Raw genomic sequence first — 24440 nt, 5'->3', positions numbered from 1 at the left:
TGCACATGGTATTTGTCAGTGTATTAATGTACTTCCTCAATCTTAAGTTGTATTTTTTAATATTTTGATATTATTAAAATAAAAGTACTTAAGTAAATGAGTACATTTAATGTGGTAGACATTGTTTCTTTCCTCAACAACTTTTATTCATTCAATAGTTTATCATCAAATTGAGAAAATAAGGTATTGTTTATGGCTAATAGATGATTTACATCATATGGATTGGTATCAGGTAGCTCATTCAGTAATACAAATAGCTAGTAACTCACTATTTATTAACTGTAGTAGCTATTAGTTTTTAAATAATTATATTTGGCTATAAGACAGAAAATGTATTGATTGATTGTGTAGAGATTTGCACAGAAGATGGAAGGCATATATTCCTAATGTCATTTACAGGACTTTAAGTTGGTGCACATAGCCTCTTTTCCATTTCAGTTATATCCTGTGAAATACCTAATTGTGAAAGACTTCAGGATGAAGAACATCTGAAATCTTCCTTACTGAATTTTTTGAACCTTGTTATTTTACTATTTGTTTTTATATTTACCTGTAACTGGTATCTTTGACACTTAAATTTTGGAATATATTATTGCTTTGTTTAACTTCTTGGGAAATGTTAATTTTTGGCAGGTAATTATGAGACTTTTCCTCTCAAATTTTATAGGTTATTTGGCTGTTTCTTTATTTCTACATGAAAGTCATGAACTGTTGCTTCTCCTTGTGAATACAGTTGTAAAGGTATTGTATTGTATGCTGGTTAATATGAAGTCTTAAATTATTCCTTCAGGCATCTGACATTTCTCATCAATCATATTAAATTAGGTATTTTTCAAAGAAGGTAGGCTTATAGAATGGGCTTAGAAAGATCTTTTATATCAGTTTCTGCATCTGTAAAATGAGGATAATAACAACCAAGTTGTTAGGGTTAAATGAAACACTGTAGAGAATAATAGTTGCTACTGCTGCTGTTATTATTGTTTCATTTAAAAAAGCAGAGTTAACGAAAATAAACTCAAAATGGTCTAAAGACCTACATGTAAGACCTGAAACCATAAAACTCCTAGAAGAGAACATAGGTGGAACACTCTTTGACATAAATTGTAGCAATATTTTCTTGGATCAGTCTCCTAAGGCAGAAGAAAAAGCAAAAATAAACAAATGGGACTTAATTAAGCTTAAAAGCTTTTGCACAGCAAAGGAAATAATGGACAAAACAAAAAGACAACCTATGAAATGGGAGAAAATATTTGCAAATCATGGGACCGACAAGGGGTTAATATTCAAAATATACAAACAGCTTATGCAACTCAATATCAAAAAAAAACAAACAACCCTATGAAAAAATGGGCAGAAGACCTGAACAGACATTTTTCCAAAGAAGACATGTAATAGCTAACAGGCAATGAAAAGATGCTCAACATCACTAATTAGAGAAATGCAAATCAAAACCACAATGAGGTATCACCTCACTGAGAATGGCTATCATGAAAAAGTCTGTGAACAGCAAATGTTAGTGAGGATGTGGAGAAAAGGGAACCCTTGTACACGGTTGGTGGGAATGTAAATTGGTCAGCTACTGTGGAAAACAGCATGGAGGTTCTTTAAAAAACTAAAAATAGAACTACCACATGATCCAGCAATTTCACTCCTGGGTATATATCTGGAAAAAATGAAGACACTAATTTAAAAAGATACATAACCCCAGTGTTCATAACAGCACTATTTACAGTAGCCAAGACATGGAAGCAACCCAAGTGCCCATCAGCAGACAATTGGATTAAGAAAATGTGGTATATATACACAATGGAATATTATTCAGCCACAAAAAAGAATGAAATACTGCCATTTGCAGCATTGTGGATGGACCTAGAGAATACTATTGAAATTAAATATTAGTAAATAAGTCAGAGAAGGACAAGTACTGTATGATATCACTTATATATAGAATCTAAAAAATAATAGAAATGAATGTATATGCAAAACAGAAACAAACTCACAGACATAGAAAAGACACTTGTGGTTACCAAAGGGGAGAGAGGGAGGGACAAATTAGGAGTATGGTATTAATAGATAACAAACTACTATATTTAAAATAGATAAACAAGGACAGCATAGGGAATTATACCCATTTATCTTGTAATAACCTATAGTGGAGTATAATCTGCAAAAATACTAAATCACTGTGCTGTACACCTGAAACTAATACAATATTATAAATAAGTATACTTCAATAAAAGAATACATTAAAAAAAAAAGCAGAGTTGGAATTATAACTCAGATCTCCAGACTCTTAGTCAGATGCATCTTCCATGCTGTTGTCTTTTTCTCTAGGATCTGTTTTAAAGGGATGTGATATAAACTGAATAATTGAAGTCTTTTAAATTCTGAAAGTCAGTTTAAAGAAGAACAGAGTTTAATTGGGTAACTGAAATGTACAGATAATAAAAACACAATTTAATGCATACGCAGTATTGTTTCCTGTTAAACGTTTAAACAAAATTGGTAATGAAGTATAATTGAATTGTTGAGCTTTTTCGTGTTTATCTTGTTTCAGTCTTTTGATATGTGAGAGAGAGAGTGTGTGTGTGGGTGTGTAGTATCAATACTTTCTGAATTAAGTTATATACTCTCTTAAGTTTACTAGTAGCTTAAACTTTTGCAAACTTTCAAAAACGTAGTTTTGGGTTCTATTAGAACGGCTTGTAAACTTTGTGCTTATGTAAGTATATATGAATGCATGCATTTTATCGTATATATTCAAGAATTGCTTCCTTTTAAACTTCCACTCATATTGTTGATTAACAAGAAGAATTCATAAAATTATTCTGTTACTAGTTTAGAAAAGTTTTAAAGGCTGTAATAAGGAAGACTACTTTGGTCATTGTCAGGACAGAAATACAGTCTTCTTTAGTTCAGTTGCCTTTTGGCTGTCTTTATCTATTGACTCTATTAAGGCAAATGAAACAGGGATATTCCTATAAAATATGAGGTAAGCCTAAATGTACAAATTAATTTAAAAAGTTAGTAGAAAACTATTAAGTGTGTAGGACCATTGCAATGTTGAGCTCAATGTCCCTAGATTCAGAATTTGCACTGAATGTTTTCTTTGCTTAATAATGTTAGGACTTGCAGAGCACTAACCTAGTAGAAGTATGTATGGCACTTACTATCGTCAGCCAGATTTTCCCTCGAGAAATGATTCCAGCTGTTCTTCCATTAATAGAAGATAAACTTCAACATTCTAAGTAAGTAAATTCTTTTTGGATAGGTGTCTACGCTATGTATTTCAAAAGGAAAATTTATACTCAGAAGTTTATTCTAACTTTAGCTTAATGCTACCAGGATAGAGGATATTCTTTGACTGCCAGGTATAATGCAAAAATCCCTGATATTTGTCCTTTATTGTCCTTTATTTTTATGTGGGTTTAGAAAAATGTTAGGCAACTTTCTAAAGTTAAACTGAGAGTCAGTGAGGCTTAGCATCAGGAATCCTTGGCTTTCTTCCCACTTCTGCTAACCATCAGGGGTCCTGTTTTTCTCTTGGCTATATGGGGTTGGTTGAAGATCCTTAGTTCTCACAGATTTGTTTTGAGGATAAAGTGAAGTAATGGAAAACATATGGAAATGGTTCAAGTGCTATGAACATAGACCTTCAATGTATTGGGGATGCTTTATATCAAAACTGCAACTTTCAAATTCTGTTTTATAGCAGAATATATCCAAATGAGCTTTAACTTGTATTTTGCTAATCTTGTATGATTCCTTAACTCTCTCCTTCTCAACTTGATTACTTTTTCACCACATTTGGAATTATTTTGTTTTTGACCAAGCCCCTTAACTTCATAATCTTTAAAGTTAGGGAAAAGTTTACAGTCACTTGCCATTTTTCCTTTGTGATTGCAGTATTTTAGTTATATATACATTTTTGATAAAGATTTCTTTTGTTACTCATAATATTTCATATGCTTAAGTCAGTATTTTTAGTGTTCTAAGATTTTAAAATGTTGTTTTATGGTTTGTGTTCTTTAAATCTCGGACCATGAATATTTCAGCTAAAAATGATAGCTTTTTCTAAGAATTATGGAATAACTTCAGAGACTTTTCAGACTTGTAATATTTTGTTTATATCAAATCTGTGTTTAGAACAAATGATGAGTATGGAAAATTAATTACTGGAAATAAAATATTAGCCTTTCTTAGATAATTAGAGGTTGATATGATCACAGCAGAGCATATTTTTATGAAATTTTTCCATACCACCACTGTTTTGTGGTAGCCATACTTATCCTTTTTATGAAATCTTTCAAAGAATTGAATTTTTTCCTTGTTGCTTCCCATTTACCCTTTCAATTTTTTCCTTATTGTTTCCCATCTACTGTCATTTCAAGTCCTGGCCTTTCCTGTCTTCTACCAGTTAGAGTTTAGACTTTCTGAAACTCTGCTTTTGCAATTATGGCCATACCTAACTCCATGCTATGGAGTAAAGAGCTAAAGACAGAGCTGTGGGACAGAGCTACAGATAAACCAGTAGATATCACAACGAAGCTATGAGACAGGGCTTGGACTCGACTTTTGAATCCCTGGTTATATTTCAGCACGCCAAACTCACAGCCCAAATCCAGGTTTTTTGATATCTTGTGTTATTGCCACCACTTTGGGCCAGACCTAGGGATTCCTGAGCCTGTTCAGAGTTTGTATTCTTTTTCCTCACCTCATTTACTTACTCTCTCCCGGAACTCATATTGGTTAATGCCCAATAGCAATACATTGGGATATAGTTTACAGTTACTGTAGTATTAATACTAATGGCAAATCTTTTGTTAATCTGCTTTTCTTTTTATGTGAAAAGAATTTTCCAGCATGACATAGTTTACCTAGGAAGATAGTAGGTTGCTTGTTAATGCAGAGGCTGGGTAGCCATTTGTTAGGAATCTTATAAAAAGTATTCTTGAGTGAAACACAGAGGATTGCATTGAATAATCTCAATTTTGAGATTCTATGATTTTAGGTAACAGAAATACATATTAAGGAACCCTGAAAATAAATACTTCTGTACTGCTGTTGTGGGCACTGCCAGCATAGTCTGCAAATATGAACTATGTGGAAATAGGCATAAGAGACAAAAACAAAGATTATAATTCCTTCATAGGATAGCAACTCTTTATTTTTGCTTCTTGTGTGCTAGACATTATCTGTTACAAATGAAGTGCAAGACTTGTGTATACTTTCCTCTTCATTGTAATGAGGTTTTTGAAACATGAGCTGGGCAAGGAGAGGAGTAACATCTTTTAATGTAAGTCCCCCTTATACTCCCCTGCCCCCCCTCAAGTATTTGGAGTATGTTTGCCCATGATGTAAAAAAAGAAATATGAAAAGCTAGAATGTTAAGGAGACTTTTAATATTGATGAAGAGACTGTTTAATGTTATTGGCAGAAATTACCCCTCACTCATTTAAATTTACTGTTGATTCTTTTCCCAATTTCTACAGATATGGCTTTCAAAAATGGAATTAGGGAATTAAGGAATTTATCTTTCCTGGTTTGTTTTGGTTTCAAAAGTAATATATGCTTGTTACCAAAAAATTTTATAACTAGAGAAATATATAACATGGACAGTTAAAGTCTCTTGAGGTCTTACCTCCTAGAGATAACTACTTTTATAGTTTGGTAGATTAGAATAAAAAATTAATAATAAATGTGTAATTCTTTCTTTTTAGCTTCAGGTAACAGCTGGTATTTTACAATCATCTGGTCCATAATCTTTTCAAACTAATAAATACCTGGTAATTCAGATGGTTTATTTAGATTTTATTTTTTATCTTTAGGGAGATTATACGAAGAAAAGCTGTCCTAGCATTATATAAATTCTATCTCATCGCTCCTAATCAAGTACAGCATATCCATATTAAGTTTCGGAAAGCACTTTGTGACAGAGATGTTGGGGTCATGGCTGCATCCTTGCACATATACCTTAGGATGATTAAGGTAAGTTGGCATTTTGAGCAGTTACTGAGTAGCTACCATTAGAAAAATGTAATTATGTAATTAAAAGAAAACTCATATTTTTCAGTAAAATGCTTAAGTCACATTTAAATTTGTATTATTGACACTTTAATAGTAATTTTTGCATGTTGTTGATCACATGAGTTGTAGACAAATTATAGATTTAGTCTTTTTTTATGCCTAAAATTTTTTCATGTTACGAAAGAAGCATGGAAAAATGGTAGCTCTGGAAAGTGGTTGAAATTTTCAGATTTGTGGTTTTTCAAGCAGTACCTCCCTTTTATACAACTTCATGGGATACATATAACGGTTTATAGAAATGAGGAGAGCTGGTGGAGAACGTGCAAGGCATAGTCTACAGTGTTGACTCCATACGTTGATACTGTGTTGGAGGAGGAAGGGGGGTTGGATACTATGGTAAAAAATTTTTCTAAATGATGATACGGGTTTATACTAATTCATCCCCAGTGTATTGCCTGAAACCCTTTGTGTCTGAAAGTATATACTTGTGAGAGATTTCATCATACCTCATAATGAAATGGAATATGCTGTTGAAATCAATTAAAAATTACAGAAACTGAAGGTTGTCTTTACTTTTATGCATTGTGTGCTCCAAAATAGTGTGGTATAAATAGATAATTGATATTAAATCTTATTTTTCCTCTAACATTTATTAAACTCTGAAAGAGCTATTATTTCCCTTCCAAAAATTTGTCCTTGATACACAGTAAAAATTACAATGAAGAGTCTAACATTCATTTTGAGGAATGTGTATTTAATTTCCCCAGTTCAGGCAGATGGTTACTAGACCTATAGTGGTGATCAATTCGTAATATACATAAATGCTGAATCACTATGTTGTACACCTGAAACTAATATAGTATTGTATGTTAACTACACTTCAGTTAAAAAAAAAAGATAAAAAAAATTTCCCCAGTCCAAGAGATTAGTCAGATAGATAATCAAGGCATACTCATTCAGAATCACAAACATGTTTAAATACTATAGAGTTAATTAATTTTTGATAAACAGGCTTACTGATTTTGGGGGTTTTAAATGTTTGAGTAATTTTGGCTATGCTCTTCCACCTGGAACATATTTAGTTCAATCACATGAAGAAGTCTTGAAAACAAAATTCAGAGATTGGAAACAGACCTTGGTTTTCATCGAAAGTAGAGGTATTACTGCTTTTTTCAGTATGCCGGTTCTTTTCAATTTTTGCTTTAATTGCTGATACTAGCTTTTAAAGGTTCTAAGGTGTAATTATAGAACTTTGGAAATGTGATTAAACTGTATAGGAAGTAGGAGGTGGTGGAAGCTTTTTGGGGCATGATTCAGCTCTGGATCTGGTAGCCAGAGGAGTTTCATGGTGGAAGAAATTACACAGTTAGAGGACTGTTTCATTAAATATGAACATGAAACTTCTTAAGTGAGCATGTATTAAGTTAGATTCTATATGGCATTTCAACCAGGTCTATTTTATTTTTAAGACATTATTATTAACAAAGTTTTTTGTTTTGTTTTATTTTGTTTTTTGGATGTAGGAGAATTCATCTGCATATAAAGACTTGACTGGGAGTTTTGTAACAATTTTGAAGCAAGTGGTTGGAGGAAAACTCCCCATAGATTTCAATTACCACAGTGTACCAGCACCATGGTTACAAATTCAGCTGTTGAGAATACTAGGACTTCTAGGAAAAGATGATCAAAGGTAAACTATTCTAGGTAAATTTGATAGGCTTTAGTCATCTAGAGGTTTCATGATAAACCAGCTTCTCCCAATGCTTAATTGACTTAATAGTGATAAATAAGCCACTATAAGAAGTGTAAAAATTCAGGTTGCTGGGATAATCCTGGCTCTCTGCTTATCTCAGTCCTACTCACAGTGCAAGATACCTTTGAAGCTCCATATGTTCCATGAAACTTTCTTAACCATTCTAGTTTGGGGCTTGGGAAACTTTTTTATAAAGGGCCAGATAAATATTTTAGGCTTTATGGGCTATATGTTGTCTATTGCAACCATTTAATTCTGCTGTTGTATACAGCTCAAAAGCAGCCATAGATAATATGTAAATGAATGCGCACAGCTATGTTCCAAAAAAACTCTTTAAGGACATTAAAACTTGAATTTCATATAATATTTTTGTGTCATGAAATATTATTCTTTTGATTTTTTTTCAACCACTTAAAAATGTAAAAACCATTCTTAGCCTGTAGCCAATACAAAAACAGGCATCTGGACAGATTAGGCATGCAGACTATAGTTTGCTTACCCTGTTGCTCTAATTGGAACAATTCATTTGTTTGAATTACTCTTTTAGGTAGTAATTTTATTAAACTTTATGGGTGCCTTTCCAGTTACATATATTTTTGTAACTTTTAATTTTGCTGTAGTTTTTCAAGCTTACAGAAAAATTCCAAGAATAGTACAGGGAGCTCTCTCTACCTCTGTTCATCAATTATTTGTATTTGCTTTATCATTCTTTCTCTCTCTGTGTGTGCATGTGTGCACACCTGTTATTTTTATTTAAGAATTTTTTTTTAAACTGTTCAAGAGCAACTAGATTTGGTCCCCTTGAGAGCAAGGACCATGGCTTGAGCCCCTGATGTGTTTCTGTCTTGAGAAAATACTACTGATCAGGTTCTGACTTTAGAGATGTGGTTTTGTTTTATACAGTAGGGTGCATTTATATGCTAATCCTTTTTTAAAAAATTTTATTTATTTTTGGCTGCATTGGGTCTTCGTTGCTGTGTGTGGGCTTTTCTCTAGCTGCCACAAGCGGGGGCTACTCTTCGTTGCGGTGCATGGGCTTCTCATTGCAGTGGCTTATCTTGTGGAGCACGGGCTCTAGGGCCCACGGGCTCAGTAGTTGTGGCGCACGGGCTTAGTTGCTCTGCGGGATGTGGGATCTTCCCGGACCAGGGCTTCCCTGCATTGGCAGGCGGATTCTTAACCATTGCGCCACCAGGGAACTCCTATATGCTAATTCTTTAGTCTCACTTTACTAAGGGATTGTCCTCTAGGCTATTATTGCTCCTAGTAATGTCTCCTCAGTGTCATGTCAGCATCCGTCTTTGGTGAGCTCCTGATGAGCGCTAACTGGGCTGTATCACTCTTGGTGTTGCTATTTTACTTTTTTCTATGTTTATGAATCTCAACCTTGATTGAAACCTAGGGTGGAAACCTGGAGTTGATGGAGTAGACACACACATTGGAAATGTTTGTCCTATTGTGGAGCTCTAGTTGGAGTTCACTAGAATTCTGTTTTAAAACCATGAATTTCATAGTAATGCATTCAGATCTCACTGGTCCAAAAGGATTTAATGCCATCATATGTTGTCAAGAAGTAACTTTGGAGGCATTTAGTGAATTTACTAAATTCATTAACTCATTATCTTCCTTCTTTCCTTCATGGATGAATTTGAAGAATATGTACAAAGATGAGTATGTTGAATAGAGTTCAGAGAGCTCAGTTGAATAGAAATTAGGCTTAATTAAATGAATAAAGAGTAGAACTCTCTTATAATGTTATGGAACATTAGAATGTTCGTTCCCTCCTTTGTTGTTTGAACTCTAATAAGATTTTATGTTAACGTATATTTCTTAAGTTATGATTAGCTCAATGTGGCAAAGTAAAAATGTTAAGTTATTTTATAACAGGATTCTAATGTATTTAATTGAAAGAATTAACTTACTGGAAAAATCTCTTATATTTATGGTCTTTTATATCTATTGTTTGAATATTTCCTTGTGTTTTATAGCATTCTGCTTCTTAGGTTATTAACATTTAGCTCAATCATGTCTGCAAATGTTTCCACATTTCATGTGGTTAATTATGACTCTTATGCCAGACATTGGCTTTTAAAATTGGGCAACTATACCATAATCTAAGTGTAGTATTACCATATTTGGGGAGGGAAGGATTTGTAATGTCTACTATATGGTTGTTGTCTGTGGAAGAAATGCTTACATAATAAAATGAGGAATTTTAGATATGGTTCTGGATTCTCACTGGGTATTTATACTTTAGTTAAGATGCAATAGAAATACATGCATTTCATATTGAGTTTTACAGCTGTATATTTGGAAAAAAAAGACATTTTCTGAGAAAGTTGTAACATACATGATATGTAATTTGTATAGCCCCAGATTATTTTCATCTTTTTGTTTGTTTTATAGTGTAGTTTCTCTGCAAGAAACAACTGTGTATTCTATGGGTCGGGGTTTTTTCTGTTGTTGTTGTTACTTTTTTTTTGGCTACGCCACGTGACCTATGGGGTCTTAGTTCCCCGACCAGGGATTGAACCTGTGCCCCCTGCATTGGAAGCATGGAGCCTTAACCACTGGACTGCCAGGGAAGTCCCTGAGTATTCTGTGTTGATGGTGCTTTTTTTCTATTAGTGCTTTTTGAGTTTACAAAACATACAAAAATATCAGCTGAGAAGCCATAGTTTTCACATTGGCCTCTTGGAGAGGACTTTTCCTTGGAGAAAAGGCTTGGTGGCAGAGTGCTAGGGCTCTATAAAACACTGCATTTTTGTATAGTATCTACCTCAACCCAGTAACTATAACTGTAATCAGTGACCATAAAGACATAGGAATGGTTTTAATCTGTTAATTCCACAAAATATAATTTCTTTAACATAAATGAAAGTTAAAATTTTCTTTCTGATGAACCTGGTACTACTCAAAGAAAGACTAGTATTTGAATATTTTTTAAAAACTAAGTGTTTGAAATACAGATAATATACTGTCTGGAGTAATCTGGTTATGTGAAGTATTAATGTAGTAACTTTAAACAGGTAGAAATATTATATTACGAAGAAAATTATAAAAGATAGCATGTTCAACCAAACAAAAACTTTATTTGTAAAGTAGGTACAGATTGAGGAAAGAGTTGATTGATTTATCTCTTCATTGACTAGTCAGCTTTGATAAAGCAGGAAGTTAAACTCATGAAAAAGAACAAATGGAATCTTTAAGAAGTGAAATTCCCAATTCATAAAATGAATTTCTTTCACTTCTTTTCTGTAGATCCTCAGTTTTAAAGAGAGAGAAGTTTGAAAAACTATGTTTTATTGGGTTATAATACTATAATTCTACTGCAAATAAAATATCTTTTAAACAGGACAAGTGAATTAATGTATGATGTTCTCGATGAATCCTTACGAAGAGCTGAGTTAAATCACAATGTCACATATGGTAGGTAACATATGTAAATGCTGCTCTAATGACTAATAATGTTTTCAGTATTATAGCTAAATCTGTGTTAGAATATAAATTTCAATAGAATTTTAAATGTTAATTTTTAAGGTGGTTTTGGGATTATTATTTTTCACTGGAAGCATTGAATAGCTAATAAAAATAATTTGAAATTACGCCATTGTTTAAATGTTGACCTAAATTGACTATTACAATTGTCTCTCTTTTTAAGTCTTTATTTTTAAAGAGAAATTGTCTCTGTATTGAAAATGTCCATCAAGCATCTAATTGACTGTGAAGATAACCTAGTAGGTCCATTCCATACTTAAGACAGTTCTTAAATGAAATAATCAGTCAACTAGTCACCAAATATTTCTTAAGTTTTTGTTATTTATCAGACCCTGTGAAAGATGCTTGGAATACAGTCGTGAATAAAATAATATCGTGGAGCTCACAGCCTAAATAGATGGAAGGGGACAGGTACTAGAAATGTTACAGAGATGAATTTACAAGGTACTCTGGAGAATACAGCAGCTAGTCTTAGATGAGAGGGAGAACAAGGAAGGCTTTTCTGAAAAAGTGATATTTAAGAAGATAACTGAAGGATGAGTACGATATAGATAAGAATATATAGATGTGGAATAATGTACTTTTTAATGAAGAGACAATAGCTATTTATGTTAAATACAATTTTACAAAGTAATTTAGTGATAAGAGACAAGAGTAAAATGGGGGAGGAGGGAGGAGAACTGAGAAAAGTAACCAAAAAAACTTCCAGTCTTAATAGCCAGAGGGAAGAACTCTTAGTTCTTTATTGATCAGCCTGAAAAAGCTCGTTGAAGAAATTGGGATATTTGGAGATATTTAAAGGATAGAAGTAAAACAGTTTGAATCTCACTTGGTATGGAGAAGGGCAGTAGAAGAGGTATAGAGAGGTATAACTCAAATGAGAAGTCACTTCTTAATCTGGTAAAATACCGTGAAGTAGGGGATGGAGAGCATTACTTGTTCTTTCAGACAATGGTAAACTGTGGATCTTTAAGAACAATGGTTGTAGAAGTGCAGAGTAGACTAGAGGGCAGAAATTGAACTAGTTTAACTGTAATAAAAGTGCTTGACAAAAATGCAGTAGGAATAAAAAGAAAGGATTGCATGCATAAGACTAGTATGGAAAAAATAATGCACGTGGTAGTGAATTGGGATAGTAAATTTTGAAGGATAGATTTATGTTTTGCGTGTATAAATGGTAATTAAGGTAATAAGTGTGGTGTATTCATTTGTTCACCCAGTATTTATTGAATGCCTACAAAACAAAAATTTAATTTGTAAACTAGGTACAGATTGAGGAAAGAGTTGATTGACTTAACGTATTCCTCCATGGTAAGTGTGGGAGCTTAAGGGAAGAATAAGGTAGACACAGGCCCTGCCCTTATAAGTGTACAGTATAATGAATAGTTGACATCATCTAGGATCCTGCTATGTAATGAGAAGAATAAGGTGCCAGAGATAAGGATGATCATTATTGAGGCAGGAGGTTTGGCTAGGAGCTGTCAGTGTATCCAGAGTAGTGTCAGAATCTTTGGAGGCAGCTAAAGTAAATTAAAAAGTTTTGCTTGAGATATAATCATGGTCTAGGATAAGGGTTTGAAAGGCTCTCAAGGAATTCTGTTTAAAATCAATTTTCTGCTTTTTTTCCTTGCAGAAAGTTTTTTTTTTTCTTTCTGTAATTGACATTTCAGCTTTAATTTTTAAATTTTTTTGAATAGGTAATATATGCACATGGTTCAAAATTCAAAAGGTACAAAGTGAACAGTAAGTGTCCTTTTGACCCTTATGACCCACCACCCAGTTCCCCCTCCTGGAGATAACCACTGTTACTACTTTCGATTTAGAGAATACTGTACACCTGAGGAAATATTTTTTAATGTTCTCCATTAGGACATCCTTCTTTTATTAAGATTGCTGGGACCAGTGCCAACAGTTTATTTCTTTGTAGTCTGTCAGTCCAGTGTTTCACCTTGCCAGAGAAACTTAGTTTCTGTTGTTTCCCTTTTTTCCTTTATTTATCTTCTCTTTGTTCTACATTTCCCCCCCGTATTTGTACTGATACAGTTTATGGCTTACAGTGAGTTTATCAATGGTAGAGTGTTCTCTGGTAAACCTAATATAAATATCTTATTACTTAAAAATGTGAATTTTAATTATAAACTTCATAAGTGCAGGGACTGTGTCTGTCTTATTGGCCAGCATATCCCAGTATCTGGCACTGGATTACTCAGTGAGTAATATGTTTTAATTGAATTGAAAGAAGAGAAAGTTATTTTACTTTTATCAGTTATGTTATTGGGTTTCAGTCTTAATATTTTTTAAACTGTATTTTTATGAAAGTTTCATTATTATAACTTAGTGTCAAATCAAGAAGTAAATCACATCAGAGGCATTTACTGAGTATCCACTATGTGCCAGGCATTGCATAAAGTGATGTAGAGGATATGAAGAAGTATTAAATATAATCTTTGCCTTCAAGGAATTTACAGTATAATGGAGAAGATAACTTATTTATGAAAGCATAATATCAGTATAAGGCAGAATGCAAAGGGGAGATAAAGTCAATAAATATTACAGGAATCCAGAGGCGATAAAGATCACTCTGGGTTTCAGGGCACATAAAGATTTATTGATATAATAGGACCTTGAAAGATAGGATTAAGATAGCCAGAAGGGAGGTTAAAAGTGGTTCTAAGGCAGAGGGAACATGAGAGAAGGTGCAGAAGTGGGCGTGTTTAAAACAGTTTCAGAGAACAGTGACTTGCCAGCCTGTTGGACAGTTCATAGTGAAGCAGTGGGAAGCCCATATTGTGGAGGTCCTCCCATGGCAGCCAAAGGAACTTTATACTGTATAAATCTGGAGGTATGGAATAGTTTTGGGCAGGGTACTGATAAGATGAGAAAGACATTTTTAGTAAACTATTTGGTAAATTGGGAGAATTACATAAAATGGAGTATAAGGGATAGAACCATCAAAAGTAGATAGAAGTACTTTTCCCACTAAGTACACCTAAAAACTCTGGACATTATATGTAAAATAAACATATAAGACTCTGAAAGGTGGATAAATGAAGGGAGACTGCTTAGGGACCTTTGCATTCAAGGAACAACACCAAGGTGGGTACCCTGGGCTTTCTTTTTGCCTCATATACCCCAGACTGGGTACTGAAGAGCCAGCAGTCTGAAAATGCCAACAGGTGCAGACAAAAGTGCCCTGAAAAAAGCCTGCTCTCTAGCCAAAGGACTAAGGGAAAAAGGGCAAACTAGCAAGATAGAAAACTTTTAGACAATAGCTCTTCTATTACAGTCAAGCATCAGACAGAAAAAACTGTGGACCACCCACAGCGGCAGAGGCTGAATGGAGAGTCAAGATTTCCACCCTCACCAGATACAATGAGGTGCCCCAACCCTCCCACGGGGCTAGTGGTGAAGACCAAGAGGGGCAGCTGCAGTTTCATCCCTGCCAGATGTTAAGGGGGACCCTCCCTGGCATTGCCAGTGGAGATGATGTGGGAAGCCTGGATTTCACATTATCCAGGAGTAGGGAATAATGAGGTACCCCTCCCATCTTTCCTGAGGTGGCGTTAGAAGAAGTCTAGTGACGAGTTAGGGCTTTTAAACTGGTTACGTATACCAGGGCCACCCCCTTAATCTCAATGCAGGTTGTATAGGGAGCAGTAACGGGGTGCCCCTCCCTCTTCCAGGCAGGGTACTTCCATCCCCCATCCAGAAGGAACCAGCATCCCCTGCCTCTCCAAGTGTTAAAGGAGGCAGAGCGGACTGCCACCCTTATTGCATGGTACCCGCATCTCCCTGCCAGAGTGGTGACAGTAGTTAATTTATTTAAAATGAAAGTAAAGTCTAGTCTGAAGGATACAGTGTCAGTAGAACTTCTTCAAATTTTGTGCATAATCCTACCCAAAATATCTATAATAAAACCACAGTGTCACAAATGTTAGAATGTTATTAATTTTTAATTTGTTAATTTTTTACTTGATGGTATTTTGATTAGGACCTGGCTTCCTCTGGAAGAGTAAACAAAGCTCCACGATGCATTTTACCTTTAGAAATCCTTAGAGGCTCTACAGCAAGTCCCCCTACGTACAAACAAGTTCCTTTCCGAGAGCATGTTTGTAAGTCCAATTTGTTCGTAAGTCCGACAAAGTTAACCTAGGTACTCAACCAACACAGTTGGCTATATAGTACTGTACTGTAATAGGTTTATAACACTTTTCACACAAATAATACATAAAAAACAAACACAAAAATAAATAAAGCATTTTTAATCTTACAGTACAGTACCTTGAAAAGTACGGTAGTACAGTACAACCGCTGGCGTACAGGGGCACATTTGTATCTTCGAAAGTTTGCAACTTGAAGGTTCGTATGTAGGGGACTTACTGTATTCTTTTAACCACTGCAGTGAGGAGACAGCAGAGTAATTGCTTTTTCATTTATGGACTTAGACTTTTGTAGAGTTGGAGAATAAAGGCTATTAGCCTCTAAATTATTTAAAAATAATTTTAAAAACCTGTTAAGTTCATTTCAGCTCATTTATGCCTAGGTTGACTAATAAGTGCAATCTTTGAACTATTAATTTTACCTAAACTAGCTTTTCAGAAATCTTATGAGCATCTAAATATAAAAGTTTAGGTTTTAGATGGGTAATGAGAAGCTTTTGTTGTCAGTAAAACATCTTGATAGGAGAGCTCTAAATGGTAGAAATCCATAAAGGAAAATATGTCAGTTATGATAGAAAATGGAACATCATCATTTTTAATCTTACTTAGGACTAGCACGTTTGTTCAGGGTTTGGCAAACTTTTTCTGAAAAGAGGGCTAGATATTAAATATTTTAGGTTTTGTGTCGGTCATATAGGTTTTTGTCATATATTCTCCTTTGTTTATTTTAAACCTTTAAAAATGTAATTGTATACCTAAAAGTAATAATTTTATATGTCAGTTATATCTCAAAAATGTAAAAGTCATTCTTAGTTCACAGCTTACAAAGATAGGCTGAGGGCTGTGTTTAATGATGTGTTGCCTACTCCTGCCTTAGTTGATTAGTTAAGTTGACTAAGGCTCTCTCTGTTTACTTCGTGAAGTCATAAAATCAGCTTTTTTCATAGCACAGAGTAACAGCTTTTTACAGCATAACATCTGGATATATAAAGAATCTTTTTAGGTTCAGTTGACTTACTTTGTAGGTTTTCCTTTAATTAAAGTCAGTTCCCTTCTTAAAGAGTTGTTTATTTCTTAAAAATCTTTCCTTCTGATTTCTTTTCTCTCTCCTTCTTTAGAAAGTATTTATTTATGTAAAGCTTTTTACCAGAAATTTATATGTGTATCAATTGATAGGCAGCTTAGCAGTGTAAAACATAGTTAGTTGAATATTCAGGATCTATCTTATATCCTGTACACAAATGTTTGATTGTTATGTTTTAAGCTTTTGGAAAAAGAGCAGGAGTGATTCTATCAAAGACACGATATGCTTCAACTATACAGTAGAACTATTTTTAAGTCTGCTGATTCTGTGTCTCACTTCTCATTCTGTGATTCCACAGGACATGCAGGACTTAATGGTGCCTAAATGATTCTTCTTTACCATGGCAAAGCTCCAGCTCTTTGACTTATGCTCTTTAAGAGAGTTTGAAAAAAATTTTAGTATCGACTTTGATCGTCTATTATAGCTATCAGATCTTTGATGAGACCAGAAAATCAAATTTGAACACTATTAAGATGTTCAGTAGATTTTCTATATCCTTGGAGGTTAATTGTTAAAAAGTGGTTTGAAGATTTTTGAGTAGTGGCCCTATTTTGAAATAAATGCTAGAGCATCCTGAAATGATTATGTTGAAATAAACTGCACTGAAATAAACTACATATACAGTTTCTATGTAAAAGTGGTAGAAAATGCCTAAGAATAAATTATTTTAAGCATTCAAGGAGTGTTGGAAGTATCTATTTATATGGGAACAGTGAATGTATTACTTATGTGTCCGTTAGAATGTGATTTCCTTGAGGGCAGGGGTTTTTGTCACCGCTGTATCCATACTAGTAGAACAATGTCTGGCTCATAGGAAGTTTCAGAAAATACTTGTTGCATGACTGAATATATCATTCTTATCTATTAATATATATCATTGTCTTTAAATTGTACTGTGGTAACGTAATCCTAACAACTGTGTAAAGCCTGAAAACAGTAAAGTTCTTATATTTGAAAAATTTCCATAAGTAAGATTTTTGACTAAAACTGACCTTCCAATTAGTTTGTTTTGTTAGGAGTTCTACAAGATATATTCTTTTATTATGCCTTAATATGATCCCTGACATTATAATATTTTATTTCTGTAGCTATTCTGTTTGAATGTGTACATACAGTCTATTCTATTTATCCTAAATCGGAATTACTTGAGAAGGCTGCCAAGTGCATTGGAAAATTTGTTTTGTCACCTAAAATAAATCTCAAATATTTAGGTAAGATGATTGGTTCTTTTGATGGAAATTACCAAGAGAGAAATTTGCTGGGTATTTGTTTTATGTCACTTTCTATAATGTAATCTTTGCTTCTAGGATTGAAGGCTCTTACCTATGTTATCCAACAGGATCCCACTCTGGCTCTTCAACACCAGATGACAATAATTGAATGCTTAGACCATCCTGATCCCATTATTAAAAGAGAGGTAAACTGGTATTTTGAGTAATGTATGTGAAGTGTTACAATTTTTAAACTTTTTGTTGGTATTATGGAGAGAGATTAAAATGGTGGGCACTGTGTATTTGCACACGTGTGTATTTTAACTTTTGAGTGCATTTTATTCTTTCTATTGAAGTTTAAGGAACTTTTCTAAAAAGCACTTGAGTCAGTAATTACAAGAATGGTTTATTTATTTTTTTAAAACATCTTTATTGGAGTATAATTGCTTTACAATGGTGTGTTAGTTTCTGCTTTATAACAAACTGAATCAGCTATACATATATCCCCATATCTCCTCTATCTTGCGTCTCCTTCCCAACCTCCCTATCCCACTCCTCTAGGTGGTCAGAAAGCACTGAGCTGGTCTCCCTGTGCTATGCAGCTGCTTCCCACTAGCTATCTGTTTTACATTTGGTAGTATATATAAGTCCATGCCACTCTATCACTTCGTCCCAGCTTACCCTTCCCCCTCCTGGTGTCCTCAAGTCCATCCTCTATGTCTGCGACAATAATGGTTTTAAATTATGAGTTGGGGTTTCCCTGGTGGCGCAGTGGTTAAGAATCTGCCTGCCAATGCAGGGGAGCCCTGGTCTGGGAAGATCCCACATGCCGCAGAGCAACTAAGCCCGTGCATCACAACTACTGAGCCTGTGCTCTAGAGCCCACAAGCCACAACTACTGAGCCCACGTGTTGCAACTACTGAAGCCCATGCGCCTAGAGCCCATGGGCTCTCCACAACAGGAGAAGCCACCACAATGAGAAGTCTGCACACCGCAACAAAGAGTAGCCCCCGCTCACCGCAAGTAGAGAAAGCCCACATGCAGCAATGAAGACCCAACACAGCCAAAAATATAAATAAATAAATACGTTTTAGAAATAAATAAAATAGAAAATGAAACAAATGCTGTCAAGACAAGAGCACTCTTAAAAAAATAATAAAAAAATAAATTATGAGTTGGAGGAGTTAGGTCCAGTTACCTGTATAGGATTCATTAATATCTTTTTGGTCCAAGAATTGTATGAATCGGAGACCTGAACTCTATTCCCAGGTCTTCTATTAGTACAATCTTAAGAAGTTATTTATGATGATTAATTTTTTCCATTGTTAACGTCTATAAACTAGGCTAATGCAGTCCCTATTGAATATGTAGGAATGTTGAAAGAATTAATAAAGATATCCCTAAAATGTTTTGAACTTTTTGGAAGGAAAGTTGTATAATTTACTTAATTTTTTTCAACTTTTTCCTTTTATAAAATTGCTTCAGTATCTACTTGGGTGTCCATGTAGATATATCTGTTAATTCTTATGTAGAGAATCACTTTATACCTTCATTTAAAATGGTATATGGGACCTAGGTAAGAAGAGTAGATAGTTTTATTTCTGATTTTAAAAATAATAAAGATAAAAAGAATCTACTAAACATCTAAATTACTTAAAAGCAGTGAATTAAAAGTTTATTGAGAGAACACTGTATTACATTAAACAACTATAATTTTTAAAAGATAAGATTATGAATTTTGAATTTTAGTACTATTTTTGAAATAATATTTTCAAGAAATTGCCATCTACATATATATACATATATGTTTTTTGCATTCATATTTTTAATCTTCTGAAAATTGTTACCTGCCTTGAATGAATCCAGGAAGTTTACAGATGTACTAATTTCTATGTGTGGACATTGTAGAAAAATGAGAAGATGCCAAGGAACAGTAGCAAATAATTATATTGCTCTTCCACTTTGAACAGACATAGAGCATGCATTTTCTTTGTGTGGTTAAGTACTAAATTGAACACGGTTGACTTAGATACAGTTTTCTTATTGCTGTATTTATTTATTGGGATCTCATTTAAAAATGAGGGTCAAAGGGAAACTAGACAACTTTTAAAATTATGAAGTCTGATCTGTAGTGAGAAAAGTAGGTTGAATTTTTGGGGAAGGGTACTGAGTATCAGTGGTGCCCCAAGAAGGTACTGCAGTACTGTCTCCTCGATGCCACTGTCACTTCTAACCTCCATCAGTAACCATATGGCAAGAACTTTGGTCCTGGGGTATGGAGTGACCTGTTGCTTGGGGCTGGGATTCCCTTTTACCTGATTTTATTACTTTTCTTTCATAGCAGGGAAAAAGAAGGCAAGAAGGAGTTAACAGAAAAGACCTCTAGCCATGCAGTTCATAATACCAGTCCCCATTCAGTCCTGGAAATGCTAAATTTCATGGTCTTAGAGTAGGAAGTAAATTTGGTGTAGATTATCTTAAAATATGTGACATATAGAGTCTACAGGAAGCATGTCTGAAGCAGCTTCATAGGTTGAAAGTTATAAATACATGGGGAACCTATGTATTTATAGATTTTAAATGGTGTTAAGGATTAACTGGAACAGTTTAAAAAAAATTGAAAATCTGTTGTCCTTTGTACTTGAAGTCCTGGGTATAGGACTGAAAAATTAGAAAGAACCCTAAAGATAGATGAACAAGTTTGATGAGAAGGATATGTGGAAATTCTCCTGCAGCTAATATTGTTGCTCCTGAAATGCCAGTAAACGATGCTTTCTCATTATTGCCCTTTGTCTCCTACTGATTTCTGGGAACTATGATATTTTTACAACCCTGATGTAGGACCTCAGAAAGCCAGCCAAATGGGAGCTTACTCTGGTACTGGTCTTCCTTCATCTTTCTTCAGGCAGCAAGAGGTATATGCCTCATCACTGAGAAAGCTGTAAAATGGTTCTTCCTTGATACCTGAGATTCTGAACGTAGGCCTTGCTGGGGTTTGAAGTGCTTGCACTACCTTATCCATCCATTAGAGACCATTTGCCCTTAGCTGACAAATCCATTCAAGTGTGGTTTTCTGTTGTTCGGGTAGTGTGGGAAAAGCATTTTGCAAGACTGGATTTTTATATGTGTATGCATGTATACACACACACGCGCACATGCATAGCACACAGGTATAAGTAATGTAGGTTTAAGAAGCTGTTACATTTTTAGAAAATAGATTATTAACCTTTTAACTTTTTAGTCTTTACATGGCCTGTCATGTAGAGATGTCAGATGATTATTATCTATATCAATAGAAGGCTTTTAGACTTTGGAATTGATTATAATTCTTTTTTTTTTTTTGACAATAGTCTTACCTTTCTTAAGTTCTGTTCAGTTAAAATGTGCATTTCTTGAGCACCTATTAACTGCCCAGTAGAGCTACATAAAAGTGGAAGAATCAACTGTTATAAACCTATATGTTACAGTATTTATTTGTTATCATGCATAGTTTTATAATACTATTTTTATTTTTCTTTCTTAAATAGACTCTGGAACTTCTTTACAGAATTACTAATGCACAGAATATAACAGTGATTGTCCAGAAAATGCTTGAATATTTACATCAGAGCAAAGAAGAATATATTATTGTCAATTTGGTTGGCAAAATAGCTGAGCTGGCTGAGAAATATCCTTTGTTTGGACCATGAGTCATAAAATACCTTTAGTTACACAGTGACTTTAAATAATTGCTCTAGACATGGTCACTTGCAGGTTGAGTTCAGAGGCCCAGCAGTAACTTCCATTCCTGATATTCAAGCCTCTCTTGTTGTCAAAAGCAAGAATTTGTGTAGACTTCCTAGGGGATGACTTTTTTCGTGGTTCTTTTTATTCCATTGGTCAGTATTATCAGCAGGAGGATACAGGAATCTCTGTCTGATTCCTCTTAGAGTCCCTCCTTGTCTTTGACTTTACTTCCTACTCAGTTTCTTTCCTGAGTAAAAGTTCTTGTTGTTTTCAGGGGATTGTTGAGGGGATCAGGATGCTAAAATTTATCCTTTACACTACTGTTTATACTAGAAATTGTCACAGTGAAGTAGTTGGCAACTCCATTCACATGTTACTTTTCTTCACATTTGTTTCTTAAAAGTCAAAGGAACTTTGCAGGTCACGAGGTTACTCATCATTCTTTTTAAGATGTCTGTTGTTTAAATCTAAGATTGAATGAATGAATAATGCTGATCAAAGTATCTTGGAAATTGCTTAAGTATAGTTTTGTCCTAACCAGTGCTATAGCTCTGGCCAGCAGAATGATAGAATTTTAGAACTGAAGAAGAACAGATTAGAAAAGAGGGTCAACAACTTGTTCAGATAGACATGTCACAACATTTAGTTTCTGAAGTGCATATCATTTTCCATTATGTTTTTGTCCATAGTTGCTGGAACATTTCTTTCAATTATTTCAGAGTTATTTATTGGACACCTGTTATGTGCAATATATCGTGCTAGATAAAGCACCATGAACTGGTTTATTAAGTTTATTCAATAAGCTTTTACTGAGCACCTATTTTACATAAAGCTGGAGTATAGAACAATTTATTGGCAGAAGTTAAAGGTATAAATGCCAAACTAGGATGAACTGAGGGTTATTTTTTTTTAAGATTTATACAGAAAGGATAATTTTAATAAGTGGCATTTGGAAGTGTACTTGTTCTTAACACTGTGGACACATATGCTCCTGATAATGCGTGGTTTGTTCAGACAATGAATGCTGTATTTTCAGTGGGAGGAGATGTTATGCATCCTGATATTCCCAATAACTTTCTGAGAGTGCTAGCAGAAGGTTAGTAAACTGTTGCATTCTGCAAAGATTTTTAAATTAAATGTTTTTATTACAGAGTCCTTAGAGAATTTAGTAGAAATTAAAATGGTATATTAATTTCTTTGTAGGTTTTGATGATGAAACAGAAAATCAACAATTAAGGCTCTATGCAGTTCAGTCTTATTTCACTTTACTAGATGTGGAAAATGTGTTCTACCCACAGAGATTTCTTCAAGTTATGAGTTGGGTGAGCAAAGTACATTGAATCATAAATGTTTATATTATTTTTTTATAAAGTCAAATACTAATAATATATTTCTTCAGAAATCATTCCGTTCTACTCAGTTAACTCCTTCAGCTGTCAATTTTCTTTCCCAGTGGCTACCTTCTATCACTTAACTATTTACTTATCTATTCATTCTCTCTGCCATCTCACTTGACTAGTCTTTTAAACATGGGTATTTATTTAGATGCCTGTCTGTGTCTACAATGCATTTGTTGTGTTTTCTATGTGAATCTATTTTTGAATATGTGAATACTCATATATCTGTGCTATGTTAGCTTTCTATTGCTGCATAATAATGTTACCACAAACTTAAAACAACATACATTTGTTATCTCACAGTTTCTGTGGATTAGGAGTCCAGGCATGGGTTCTCTGCTTAAGGTCTTTCAGGGTTGCAATCATCGTGTCACTTGGGGCTGCTGTTTCATCTGAAGCTTGATTAGTAAAGGATCTGCTTCCAAGCTCACATGTGGTTGTTGGCAGAAATCAGTTTCTTGCAGCTGTAAGACTGAGGGTTTGAGGTTCAGACTGTTGACTGTTGCCTGCTCTTAGCTCCAAGAGCTGCCCTCAGTTTCTTGCCAGGTGGGCCTCCCAACATGGCTGCTTGCTTCATCAAAGCCAGCAAGGAGATCATCTCTGCAAAACAAGGTCACAGTTTTACGTTATATAAACCTACATAATCGTATACATTCTGTCACCTTTGTATATTCTTTCTTGTGCATATGAGTGAGCATTTCTTTAGGGGGAGATTTGGAGAAGTGCAGCTCTGGGTCATAGGATATTCACACTTTAATATTTTATGGTTTTGCCAAATGTTAGCGTGTTAACCATAATTTTACCCAGACTTTTATTAAAGAATTCTTTTCTAATCTACAGGAAAGTTGAAAAAATGGCATAATAAATACCCCTATACTTTTCACCTAGATTCCCAGTTAATATTTTTAACCACCTTTGCTTTACTGTATCTATTTGGTTCCCTAAGATCTTATGGAAAAACCCGAACGAACTTTTTGGCCAACCCAGTACATCTATATCTATAGCTAGGTCTACCTATATACAGTTTGTTTTGTTGAGCCATTTAAAATTGAGTTGCAGGGGCTTCCCTGGTGGCGCAGTGGTTGAGAGTCCGCCTGCTGATGCAGGGGACACGGGTTCGTGCCCCGGTCCGGGAAGATCCCACGTGCTGCGAAGTGGCTGGGCCTGTGAGCCATGGCCACTGGGCCTACGTGTCCGGAGCCTGTGCTCCACAACAGGAGAGGCCACAACAGTGAGAGGCCCATGTACCACAAAAAATAAATAAATAAAATAAATAAAAATAAAATTGAGTTGCAGACCTCATGACACTTACCCTATAAAAAATTCAGTGTGAATCTCCCAAGAGTGATGTTCTAGATAACCATAAAACCATTATTGCACCTAAGAAATGTGACCTTAATTCATTAATATCACCCAATATACAGTCCATATTCAGACTTATCCAGTTGTCCAAAAAATGTCTCTTATGACTATTTTTCTACTCCTCCCAATCCCATATCAGGTTAAGATTCACAAATTGCATTTAGCTATGTCTTTTAATGTCTTTTATTTTACAGTGATGCGCAGTTTCTTTTTGTTTTCAT

The 24440-nt window shown here is 34.5% G+C and overlaps 1 protein-coding gene across 5 annotated transcripts in view; it reads left to right on the top strand.

The window, feature by feature from the left end:
- The window catches only part of AP4E1 (adaptor related protein complex 4 subunit epsilon 1), a 93759-nt gene that overhangs the window by 8393 nt on the left and 60926 nt on the right, over nt 1–24440 (top strand). For 4 of the 5 annotated variants that reach the window (XM_029238353.1, XM_029238356.1, XM_029238352.1 and 1 more), the window contains exons 4-13: nt 668–741; nt 3127–3248; nt 5829–5988; nt 7551–7717; nt 11136–11209; nt 17611–17733; nt 17830–17939; nt 21262–21401; nt 22444–22556; nt 22664–22782. In XM_029238353.1, the coding sequence (XP_029094186.1) occupies nt 668–741; nt 3127–3248; nt 5829–5988; nt 7551–7717; nt 11136–11209; nt 17611–17733; nt 17830–17939; nt 21262–21401; nt 22444–22556; nt 22664–22782 (1202 nt within the window). The remainder of the gene's footprint in view (nt 1–667; nt 742–3126; nt 3249–5828; nt 5989–7550; nt 7718–11135; nt 11210–17610; nt 17734–17829; nt 17940–21261; nt 21402–22443; nt 22557–22663; nt 22783–24440) is intronic. The other variant, XM_029238354.1, reaches the window with a different exon arrangement.

Source organism: Monodon monoceros, unplaced genomic scaffold (genome assembly GCF_005190385.1).
Source record: "Monodon monoceros isolate NGI ecotype Baffin Bay Population unplaced genomic scaffold, NGI_Narwhal_1 Super_Scaffold_21, whole genome shotgun sequence".
Classification (NCBI taxonomy): Eukaryota; Metazoa; Chordata; class Mammalia; order Artiodactyla; family Monodontidae; genus Monodon; species Monodon monoceros.
Note: the sequence above shows the minus strand (reverse complement) of the source record. Positions and strands in the feature narration are given on the sequence as shown.